At 42.7% G+C, this 13,123-nt stretch overlaps 1 protein-coding gene across 2 annotated transcripts in view; it reads left to right on the top strand.

Annotated features, from left to right (window-relative positions):
- Positions 1 to 204: 204 nt before the first annotated feature.
- The window catches only part of myom3 (myomesin 3), a 76,048-nt gene continuing 63,129 nt past the window's right edge, over positions 205 to 13,123 (top strand). The window contains exons 1-2 of one of the 2 annotated variants that reach the window (XR_003872354.1): positions 205 to 450; positions 3,138 to 3,264. Coding sequence is in view for 1 of the 2 variants with exons in the window: in XM_029737665.1 (XP_029593525.1) it covers positions 3,158 to 3,264 (107 nt within the window). In the remaining variant the exon portion in view is untranslated. The remainder of the gene's footprint in view (positions 451 to 3,137; positions 3,265 to 13,123) is intronic. The other variant, XM_029737665.1, reaches the window with a different exon arrangement.

Raw genomic sequence — 13,123 nt, forward strand, 5'->3', positions numbered from 1 at the left:
GTTGTTGCTACTGTGGCATCCTTGGCCGCAGATCTGCAGTGCTGACTGTAAGTCTATCTGGCTGGATGGCATTGACCGGTGTGGGTGGGGGTTTGGGGGTTAGTGGTGGGGGCACCGGAGGGGACGTGTCAGTAGTCTATATTTACCACCTTGAGTGCATTGTGTTTGGCCACATTCTCTTTGTGAAGGACACTTGGTGTCCAGGGCCAGGTTCACCTTCACTGCTCATACAGGGAGAGGCAGAGCGAGGAGCACGGGAGACAAAGAATAGAGGTACTGTAAAGAGAGGTGAGACAGGGAGATTAAGAGAGCGTGAGACAGCAATTGAGAGAGACAGACAGTGAAAGGTGACAGGGGACAGAGAGAGAGAGAGAGAGAGAGAGAGAGACGTGTGTCCTTCATGCTCATCTTGAGGGCCTGTGGAGTATAACCCTTTCTTCAAAGACAAACGTAAGTTGCTTTTTAATTCATCCTTACGGTACACCGTGATGTCATGATGTAATCACTTCTTATTTTCTTTCCAGCGTAGTCTCATCCACAAGGACGTGTTAAGGATACATTACAAGGGTCATAAACATCACATTAATATATAGTGAAAACCAATACTGGGAAAGTAACCCAATGACAATTAGCGTCTGGTGACTTAATAAGTAAGGGAGAATGATGGACTTTTAATTAAGCCAATGGCAGTGGTGCAAAGTACTTTAGTAAAAATACTTTAGAGAACTACTTAAGTCGTTTTTTGGGGGGTATCTGTACTTTACTATTATTATTTTGGACAACTTTTACATTTACTTCACTACGTTCCTAAAGAAAAGAATGTACATTTTATAATTTCCCTGACACCCAAAAGTACTCGTTACATTTTCAATGCTTAGCAGGACTTGAAAATGGTTCAATTCACGCACTTACAGTATCACGAGAACATCCCTGCTCATCCCTACTGTCTCTGATCTGGCGGACTCACTAAACACACATGATTCGTTTGTAAATGTTGTCTGAGTGTTGGAGTGTGCCCCTGGCTATCCATACATTTTAAACAAAACAAGAAAATGGTGCCATCTGGTTTGTTTATTATAAGGAATTTGAACTTATTTATACTTTTACTTTTCATGCTTAAGTATATTTTAGCAATTGCATTTACTTTTGATATTTAAGTATATTTAAAACCAAATACTTTTAGACTTTTACTCAAGTATTATTTAACTGGGTGACTTTCACTTTTACTTGAGTCATTTTACACTTTACTTTTACTCAAGTGTACTTTTTCCAACACTGGCCAATGGGATGGCATATGTGTTCACAAAAATGTTTGACTATGTTTCAGTGTTTGTATTATTTCTTAATTTTTCCTCAAATTCATGTGGTAGAACGTCATCCTCTTCCTCCATGGAGTAGTCTCAACGGCCTCCATATGCAAATAATTTGTGTTACTATACTGCTGAGCTTTGCATAGTCTAGGAAATTTCCCTTTGTCTCCATGAGATAAGTCTTTTTTAAATTGAACCTTTATTTAACTAGGCAAGTCAGTTAAAAATACATTCCTATTATAAAAGACAGCCTACTGGGGAATAGTTACAGTGGCTTGTGAAAGTATTCACCCCCTTGGCATTTTTCCTATTTTGTTGACTTACAACCTGGAATTAAAATAGATTTTTGGGGGGTGATACCATTTGATATACACAACATGCCTACCACTTTGAAGATGCAACATATTTTTTCTTGTGAAACAAACAAGAAGTAAGACAAAAAAAAAAACTGAACTTGAGCGTGCATAACTATTCACCCAATTTTAGTCTTCTCTGACCAGAGTACCTTCTTCCATATGTTTGGAGAGTCTCCTACATGCCTTTTGGCGAACACCAAACGTGTTTGCTTATATTTTTCTTTAAGCAATGGCTTTTTTCTGGCCACTCTTTCCGTAAAGCCCAACTCTGTGGAGTGTACGGCTTAAAGTGGTCCTATGGACAGATACTCCAATCATATCTCAAGCTGGTTGAGTGTCAAAAGAGTCTCTACTTTTGGCAGCCTTCATAAATATAAGTTGAAATGACTTTCTCAGGACGATTAGGTAAAGCTCACGTGTTGTTCAGACAATCCATGATCTATCAAATAACAAATAATTCATCCCCATGTTACTTTGTCTTTTGTCATCAGAGAGTTGGACTGTGCAGTCTACTTCAAGACATAGGGGAAATTGCACTGTGAGCAGAAAGAACATTACTCTCCACTTTCTCCACAGGGGTCCCGGGTATCCAGGGGTCCCGGGTATCCAGGCACGCACCAGCTAAGACAGATGCATTTTAATATGCTGGAGGTTGACCTTTTTACCGCCTGTGTACAAACAACCATTTAGTTTTGCACAACAATGAGCCATGAAGGGAAACCAGTGAGGATGCTATCCTGTTGAGGCGTTTGTCATTAGCCACTTGCTAACATCAGACCAGCTGGCTCACTGCAATGTAATTCTAAGAATTAAAGCATTAGACACAAGCCACTCGCTAATGTTAGCCCAGGTCGTCCAATGTAATTTGAACAGACCAGAAGGAAAAACAAATTAGGATGTTTATAATGCTAACGCGCTAACACTGGTAACAGTTGCTTGTGGGAGTGGGTGAAGGAAGCAATCACTCAGGCTCTGGCCTGGTTCTGTTGTTTGGGCGAGCTGCAGTGTCGGCCTCCCCCTGAGCAGAGAGTGATTAATGACTGCTTGGGTGGCAGGCAGCGGCATGGTGGCAGACCTGAACTAATGAATTAGAACCCGCTCAATGGCCCACAAAGGGCCAGTTCATTTAACAGAGGCCTGAAGCACACTTTTCTCCATGCCACCTGCACCTGTCTTTACTTCAAACACAAACAACACATTGGATTGTGTTGTTGTTGTTGTGCTAATATGATATTACATGTTTTGGATGCATTTCCATTGACACCTGGCTATTTGAGATCCACCATGAGCATAATTACTACGGTCATAAATGTACATATTCCTCACAGTGAAAGTGAAAAGAGATCTCTGTAGCATTCCTTTGCGAGTCTCCAACATGTCAACCCACAGAGTGGTCCTACTGTGCAATGTTAGATGATGCATCCTCCTCCCTTCATCCCTCCCTCATCTCTCCTACCTCCTTCCTCCACAGGTGTTGGTCAGGGGTTCACCATGGCAACCAAGACGCTGATGACACGGATCCAGGAAGAGCAGTCCCACCAGATGTCCCATAGCATGGCACTGGCCTCGCAGATCAAGAAGAAAACCTTCACCTCCAGGTAAAGGCACCCTGGCACACACACACCCTGCTTCCTCATCATAACGCAGATCATGTTCATCCAATGCTTTTTATAAAAAATTTGATAGAATAAAGAATTTCCAGAAGATATCTAGTTGAATATGGGGTTCTGTATATACACTATATATACAAAAGTATGTGGACACCCCTTCACATTAGTGGATTCGACAATTTCAGCCACACCTGTTGCTGACAGGTGTATAAAATTGAGCACAAGGCCATGCAACCTCCATAGACAAACAATGGCAGTAGAATGGCCTTACTGAAGAGCTCAGTGACTTTCAACGTGGCACCGTCATAGGATGCCACCTTTCCAACGAGTCAGGTCAACTGTAAGTGCTGTTATTGTGAAGTGGAAACGTCTAGGAGCAACAACGGCTCAGTCGCGATGTGGTAGACCACACAAGCTCACAGAACGGGACCGCTGAGTGCTGAAGCGCGTAATGCGTAAAAATCATCTGTCCTCAGTTGCAACACACTACCAAGTTCCAAACTGCCTCTGGAAGAAATGTCAATACAAGAACTGTTTGGCAGGAGCTTATGAAATACGTTTCCATGGCCAAGCAGCTGCAAACAAGCCTAAAATCGCCATGCACAATGCCAAGTGTTGGCTGGAGTGGTGTAAAGCTCTCTGCCATTGGACTCTGAAACAGCGGAAACGCGTTCTCTGGAGTAATGAATCATGCTTCACCATCTGGCTGTCCGACAGATGAATCTGGGTTTGGAGAATGCTACCTGCCCCAATGCATAGTGCCAACTGTAGAGTTTGGTGGAGGAAGAATTATGGTCTGGGGCTGTGAAAGTAAATCTTAACGTTACAGCATACAATGACATTCTAAACGATTCTGTGGTTCCAAATTTGTGGCAACAGTTTGGGGAAGGTCCTTTCCTGTTTCAGCATGACAATGCCCCTGTGCACAAAGTAAGGTCCATACAGAAAAGATATGTCAAGATCGGTGTGGAAGAATTTGACTGGCCTGCACAGAGCCCTGACCTCAACCCCATCGAACACCTTTGGGATGAATTGGAATGCCGACTGCGAGCCAGGCATAATCGCCCAACATCATTGCCCAAACTCACTGATGCTCTTGTGGCTGAATGGAAACAAGTCCCTACAGCAATGTTCCAACATCTAGTGGAAAGCCTTCCCAGACAAGTGGAGGCTGTTATAGCAGCAAAGGGGGGAGCAACACCATGATTTTGGAATGAGATGAACGACAAGCAGGTGTCCACGTACTTTTGGTCATGTAGTGTATCTCACACTTACTTTATGGAAAATGGCTTGCATGGGAGTAAAGTACAGTCAATATTGACCATCCAAGTATTACTGTATGTTACCGGATATGTGCATAGCTAGACAGATGAAAAGTGCCTGTATATAATGGAGCCCTGGTTTGTTGTGGGTTGTGGGATGACATTAGAGCTTTTAAATAAGGACATGGAGCGGGTAGGGCAGTTATTCTGAGCTCATTGAGACAGCAGAGCATTGACGCAGTGTGTGTCCGGGAGTGTGTGTGTGTGTGTTTGCTTAAGAGCAGTATTAGAGCTACACTTACATGCACAAACATGCGGTACACACAAGTCCATGTGGATAAAGTAGCCTTTGCATTACACTAATATACTGTATGGAGGCATACACATTCACATACACATGTCATTGAGACCCTCTCCAGAAAGAGAGACACGTTGCCGCTTTTATTGATTTACCTACGGATGGGCAGTCAACCTTGTCTGCCTCTCCCTGCCAAAGTTAGCCTTCAATCCCCAGAACAGCCCCAATTCACCACAGAGCTCACCCATGCTCATATAAACACACACCAACCAAACAACATTGACTCACAGACTGCCCACACACTCCGCACACAAATTCTGCACACACATGTACAGACAGATGACTCACAGACAGACACACACACAAATATGCCATACCATTATGTGTATGGCGCCATAAGGCTACCGTTTTACAGGCTCCTAACCAATTGTGCTATTCTGTGTGTTTTTTTTGCGTTATTTGAAACTTATTTTTGTACATACTGTTTCTGCCACCGTGTCTTATGACCGAAAAGAGCTTCTGGATATCAGTGCAGCGATTACTCACCTCGTACTGGACAAAGATTTTTTTCTTTAACGAGTCGGACGGGAAGGATTTTCTTCAGACACCGCACAAGGCCCAAATCCCCATAATTCGCATAAAGAAGAGATGGAGATATCGGGGAGGTAAGTCGGGGTGCCTTGTAAGGATCCGACGGTGAGTGGGTAATCCACCTCTACCATCAGTCCTATTAGCCAATGTGCAATCATTGGATAATAAACAGGATGAGCTCTGATCAAGACCATCCTACCAACGGGACATTAAAAACTGTAATATCTTATGTTTCACCGAGTCGTGGCTGAACAACAACATGGATAACATACAGCTGGCTGGGTTTTCCATACATCGGCAAGATAGAACCGCTGCCTCCGGTAAGGGGTGGCAGTCTGTGTCTATTTGTAAATAACAGCTGGTGCACAAAATCTAATATTAACGAAATCTCTAGGTTTTGCTCGCCTGAGGTAGAGTATCTCATGATGAACTGTAGACCACAGTATTTACCAAGAGAGTTTTAATCTATATTTTTCGTAGCTGTCTATTTACCGCCACAAACCTATGCTGGCACTAAGACTGCACTCAACAAGCTGTATAAGGCCACAAGCAAACAAGAAAATGCTCATCCAGAGGCGTCGCTTCTAGTGGCCGGGGACATTAATAGAGGGAAACAAATCAGTTTTACCTAATTTCTACAAGCATGTTACATGTGCAACCAGAGGGGGAAAAAAACTCTAGACCAATTCACTCCACACTCAGAGACGCATACAAAGCTCTCGCTCGCCCTCCATTTGGCACATCTGACCATAACTCTATCCTCCTGATTCCTGCTTACAAGCAAAAACTAAAGCAGGAAGTACCAGTGACTCGCTCAATACAGAAGTGGTCAGATGACACAGATGCTAAGCTACAGGACTGCTTTGCTAGCACAGACTGGAATATGTTCAGGGATTCTTCCGATGGGATTGAGGAGTACACCACATCAGTCACTGGCTTCATCAGTAAGTGCATCGATTGCGGCGTCTCCACAGTGACCGTACATACATACCCCAAGCAGAAGCCATGAATTACAGGCAACATCCACACCGAGCGAAAAGGGTAGAGCTGCCGCTTTAAATACACATTCACATACACACTCTAACCCAGACGCTTAGAAGAAATCCCGCTATGCCCTCAGACGAACCAACAAACAGGCAAAGTGTTAATACAGTACTAAGATTGAATCGTACTACACCGGTGCCGACACTCGTCGGACGTGGCAGGGCTTGCAAACTATTACGGACTACAAAGGGAAGCACAGCCGCGAGCTGCCCAGTGACACGAGCCTACCAGACGAGCTAAACTTCTTCTATGCTCGCTTCGAGGCACCAGCTGTTCCAGATGACTGTGTGATCACGCTCTCCACAGCCAATGTGAGAAAGTCTTTTAAACAGGTCAATATTCACAAGTCCGCAGGGTCAGACGGACTACCAGGACGTGTACTGCGAGCATGCGCTGACCAACTGGCAAGTGTGTCTTCACTGACACGTTCAACCTCTATCTGGCTAAGTCTGTAATACCAACATGTTTTAATCAGACCACCATAGTGCCTGTTCCCAAGAATACTAAGGTAACCTGCCTAAATGACTACCGACACGTAGCACTCACGTCTGTAGCCATGAAGTGCTTTGAAAGGCTGGTCATGGCTCACATCAACACCATCATCCCAGAAACTCTAGACCCACTTCAATTTGCATACCGCCCCAACAGATCCACAGATGACATAATCTATTTTGCACTCCACACTGCCCTTTCCCACCTGGACAAAATAAACACCTATGTGAGAATGCTATTCATTGACTACGGCTCAGCGTTCAACACCATAGTGCCCTCAAAGCTCATCACTAAGCTAAGGACCCTGGAACTAAACACCTCCCTCTGCAACAGGATCCTGGACTTCCTGACCGGCCACCCTCAGGTGGTAAGGGTAGGTAACAACACATCTGTCATGCTGATCCTCAACACGGGAGGGCCCTCAGGGGTGCGTGCTCAGTCCCCTCCTGTACTCCCTGTTCTCCCATGACTGCATGGCCAAGCATGACTCCAACACCATCATTACGTTTTCTGATGATGCAACAGTGGTAGGCCTGATCACCGGCAACGATGAGACAGTCTTTAGGGAGTAGGTCAGAGACCTGGCAGTGTCGTGCCAGGATAACAACCTCTCCCTCAACATGATCAAGACTAAGGAGATGATTGTGGACTACAGGAAAAGGAGGACCGAGCAAACCTCCATTCTCATGGACGGTGCTGTAGTGGAGTAGGTTGAGAGCTTCAAGTTCACTGGTGCCTACATCACCAATGAACTATCATGGTCCAAACACACCAAGACAGTCGTGAAGAGCTTCCTGCCATCCAGGACCTCTATACCAGCCTGTGTCAGAGGAAGGCCCTAAAAATTGCCGAAGACTCCAGCCACCCTAGTTATAGACTGTTCTCTCTGCTACCGCACTGCAAGTGGTACCGGAGCACCAAGTCTTGGTCCAAAAGGCTTCTTAACAGCTTCTACCCCCCAAGCCATAAGACTCCTGAACAGCTAATAAAATGGCTACCTGGACTATTTGCATTGAGCCCCCCACCCCCATTTTTACGCTGCTGCTACTCTCTGTTTATTATCTATGCATTGTCACTTTGCCTCTACCTACATGTACATATTACCTCAATTACCTCGACTAACCTGTGTCCCCGCACATTGACTCTGTATCGGTACCCCTTGCATATAGCCCCGCTACTGTTATTTTGTTGTTGCTCTTTAATTATTATTATTTATTTTTTTTTCTTATTATTTCTAAATACTTTCTTAACAGTAGTTTTTCTTAAAACTGCATTGTTAGTTAAGGGCTTGAAAGTAAGGATTTCACTGTAAGGTCTACACCTGTATACGGTGCATGTGACAAACACATTTTGATTTAATGTGATCATACTTCGTAACTATTGTGTTGTGTTTCTACAGAAAGGAATAACCAGCCAGTGGTCCAAGTTGATTGGTGTTTATTCTGATGATAGACACAAGGAAGCACATTAGACATGCAGGACAACAGTCTGTTGGGTGTGGCAGGTAGCCTAGTGGTTAGAGCGTTGGCTCAGCAACTGAAAAGTTGCTAGATCAAATCCCTGAGCTGACAAGGTAAAAATCTGTTGTTCTGCCCCTGAACAAGGCAGTTAACCCACTGTTCTTAGGCCGTCATTGTAAATAAGAATTTGTACTTGCCTAATGAAATAAAGGTTGAAAAATATGTATTTTGATGGCTGTAGATTTGTGATTCAAAGCATGCATGTCAATATCAGACTGGGTATTTTGTATTCAAACATCATAACAATGACAAAAAATTTACAAAATACAATAAAGGGAAGTACCTGACGATAAACACAAGGAAACACATTAGATTTGCAGGCTGTAGATTTGTGATTTGTCTGTTAGCATGGAAATAACTATGTATTACCAGGTAGCTAACGTGACCATTACAATTAGAGCATGCTAGCTAACTCGTTCTTATAGCAATAACATATAAAAGCCCCCAATATCTAACAGATACTATACACAGTATAGTGGTTAGGGCGTTGGGCCAGTAACCAAAAGATTGCTGGATCGAATCCCCGAGCTGACAAGGTAAAAATCTGGCATTCTACCCCTGAGCAACGCAGTTAACCCACTGTTCCCCAGGCACCGAAGACGTGAACGTTGATTATGGCAGCCCCCCACACCTCTCTGATTCAGAGGGGCTGGGTTAAATGCAGAAGACTGATTTCAGTTGAAGGCATTCAGTTGTACAACTGACTAGGAATCCCCCTTTCCCTGTATACACATCCGGAGATATACACTACCGTTCAAAAGTTTGGGGTCACTTAGAAAAGTCCTTGATTTTGAAAGAAAAGGACATTTTTTGTCCATTAAAATAACATCAAATTGATCAGAAATACAGTCTAGACATTGTTAATGTTGTAAATGTCTATTGTAGCTGGAAACGAAAGATTTTTAATGGAATATCTACATAGGTGTACAGAGGCCCATTATCAGCAACCATCCCTCCTGTGTTCTAATGTCACGATGTGTTAGCTAATCTAATTTTATCATTAAGGCTAATTGATTATTAGAAAACCCTTTTGCAATTATGTTAGCACAGCTGAAATCTGTTGTACTAATTAAAGAAGCAATAAAACTGGCCTTCTTTAGATTAGTTGAGTATCTGGAGCATCAGCATTTGTGGGTTCGATTACAGGCTTAAAATGGCCAGAAGCAAATAACTTTCTTCTGAAACTCATCAGTCTATTCTTGTTCTGAAAAATTAAGGCTATTCCATGCAAGAAATTGCCAAGAAACTGAAGATCTCGTACAACGCTGTGTACTACTCCCTTCACAGAACAGCGCAAACTGGCTCTAACCAGAATAGGAAGAGGAGTGGCATGCTCCGGTGCACAACTGAGCAAGAGGACAAGTACATTAGAGTGTCTCGTTTGAGAAACAGACGCCTCACATGTCCTCAACTGGCAGCTTCACTAAATAGTACCCGCAAAACACCAGTCTCAACGTCAACAGTGAAGAGACGACTCCAGGATGAGAGTTCCTCTGTCCAATGTCTGTTCTTTTGCCCATCTTAAAATCTTTTCTTTTTATTGGCCAGTCTGAGATATGGCTTTTTCTTTGCAACTCTGCCTAGAAGGCCAGCATCCCGGAGTCGCCTCTTCCCTGTTGACATTGAGACTGGTGCTTAAAGCTGCAATATGTACATTTAGGGCAACCCAACCCGTTCTGTTATTGTCATTGAAAGCAAGTCTAAGAAGCAGCAGATATGTTCTATGTGCACTATTTCTATGCTTCCCATTATGAAGTTTTGTTTTTGAGGCTTTTATTTTCATTTTTTTACACCAGCTTCAAACAGTGTAAAATACAATATTTTTGCAGTTGCGACACAACATAATAATAATAATAATAATAATGAATTACAATTGTAGAATGCTTTTCATTAACAGATGTAAATCACAAAGTTCTTTGCATTGAGAGCAACCATTAAAATAAAAAAGCTTTAAAAAAAGAGCTATAAACTTTCAAAGATGTGGTTTAGTACTATACAAGATACAGAAAATAATGAAGGAATCGACAAGGACAAAACAACAGAACTCTAAACTAACACATAAGACCAACAACAGACACCACATGCTCTTGAATATAGAGTGGGTAATATCAATCGTAGAAATATAATTAATATATCCTGTCCCTTCAGACCACCGCAGTTTAGCTGGTACACCATTGAAATTTTAATTTAATTGAACATTTCACTTCTAATTACTACCACAAATATGGCATCCGGTCCACCCACCATTAAATGTTCTATTCTATTATCTATATTTCTATGATTTCAATAGGTTTCTTATGGAGGATTGACAGTATAATTTAAAACAACAGACATTCCCATTCAAGTCAACATTCTCTGTTGTGTGGACCTCCATCTTTGTGGTACCATTTGAAAGTTGAAATGTCCATTTTATTCCCATTTTAGTACAGTTATCAACCAAAACACGACACCCACCCTGTATTCAAGACCATGTTGTCTCAACCGATGGCGGGCACAACACAAAAACCTCAGATTATGTAAAATAGGGTTTAAGATACAACATATGTGAGTTTACACCTTTTTTGATCATTTACATTTAAGGTAAAACAAATCACAGCATTTTTATTTTAAACAAATGTTTTAATGAAAATATAAAATACTCTGTAAGCTTTTAACCAATATCAATCTCAACCGTTTATCTGTTCCAGTAATGAAGACATTGATGTGTCGTGCTATGGTGAGGTATGCAAAATAGGTCCACTTTGAGCACCTTCATCACCAAAAAGTCACTTTCTGAGCACTTCTACAATGGGCAAATATGTATGGAATGTTTTGTTCAAATCAATACAAATGGATTCACCCCGTAGACAAAACACACTGACACATACTCACAAGGACAACCTAACTAAAGCATCAGCTGTCCACTTAGACTATCAATAAACTAAGTGCCCTCTTATACCCCTATAAACAGTAAAGAGAACACTTGGTGTTTAGGAGGCAAGTCGAGACAATAAAGTTGGAAGGCATCTTAAAGTAGAGCTGCTAACTTTTGCTCAACATTTATCCACAAGGGTCCATTACACTCTAACAAGAGCAACTATAGCTGCATTCAGGAGATATTTTGAGAGATAATGCTTATATCAGGTCTTATGTGGGCTGCTTGGCCTATTTTGGGGGTTTTGAATTGCCCCACACTACAAAACATTTCTGAAAGTCAGAGTTTATTTCCCCCCACAAAGTGAATACAGCCAGCTAATATATGTAGCCATATTGCTTCAGGCACTCCTTTCAGAAAGAAAGCCTACTTGTGATGACAATGCAAATTGTTGTGACTTCCCCATTTTATTTTGCTTATTTGCTGGGACAGTTCCCCATTTCACAGAGCTCAGAGACAGCAACTTCTGCTTTTTCTTTTGTTTGGTTCCTGGACCGGTTCCACAGCGTGCAGAGAGAGAGTGATAGGGTGTTGTTGAATAATGTAGCACGGAGCCTAAGGCTGGACAATATCACTCTGGCTCTGGTCCACTAAGCACACACAGTAAATATAGGCCTGCTCCTTCAGAAAAGTGTGTGGTTTCGAGATTGATATCATTACTCCACAAAATGTTGCTGAAAAACAACACGAGGGGGGATAAAACACACTAGCAAAACTTTACAGAGTCATAGTGTAAATTCATAGATGATATGCTTTCAAAGGGATCAATATTCATGCATCTCTTTCCAGTATAGAACAAGATACATGGGCATCCTATGAGATACACGACATGACCAAAAGTATGTGGAAACCTACTCGTCCAACATCTCATTCCAAAATCATGTGATTAATATGGAGTTGGTCCCCCCTTTCCTGCTATAACAGCCTCCACTTGTCTGGGAAGGCTTTCCACTAGATGTTGGAACATTGCTGTAGGGACTTGTTTTCATTCAACCACAAGAACATTGGTGAGGTAGGGCACTGATGTTGGGCGATTAGGCCTGGCTCGCAGTCGGTGTTCCAATTCATCCCAAAGGTGTTTGATGGGGTTGAGGTCAGGGCTCTGTGCAGGCCAGTCAAATTCTTCCACACCGATCTCGACAAACAATTTCTGTATGGACCTCGCTTTGTGCACGGGGGAATTGTCATGCTGAAACAGGAACGGGCCTTCTCCAAAGTTGTTGCCATAAAGTTGGAAACACAGAATTGTCTAGAATGTCATTGTATGCTTTAGCGTTAGGATTTTCTTTCACTGGAACTAAGGGGCCTAGCCCGAACCATGAAAAACAGCCCCAGACCATTATTCCTCCTTCACCAAACTTTACAGTTAGCACTATGGTAGCATTTTCCTGGCATCCGCCAAACCCAGGCTTGTGTGCAGCTGCTCGGCCATGGAAACCCAATTCATGAAGCCCCCAAAGAACAGTTCTTGTGCTGACGTTGCTTCCAGAGATAGTTTGAAACTCAGTAGTGAGTGTTGCAACCGAGTATAGATGATTGTACGCGCTACGCGCTTCAGCACTTCAGCTGAGACGTTGTTGCTCCTAGACGTTTCCACTTCACAATAACAGCACTTACAGTTGACCGGGTTGGCTCTAGCAGAGCAGAAAAGGTTGACGAACTGATTTTTTGGAAAGGTGGCATCCTATGACGGTGCCATGTTGAAAGTCACTGAGCTCTTCAGTAA

Source organism: Salmo trutta, chromosome 37, assembly GCF_901001165.1.
Source record: "Salmo trutta chromosome 37, fSalTru1.1, whole genome shotgun sequence".
In the NCBI taxonomy this organism is placed as follows: domain Eukaryota; kingdom Metazoa; phylum Chordata; class Actinopteri; order Salmoniformes; family Salmonidae; genus Salmo; species Salmo trutta.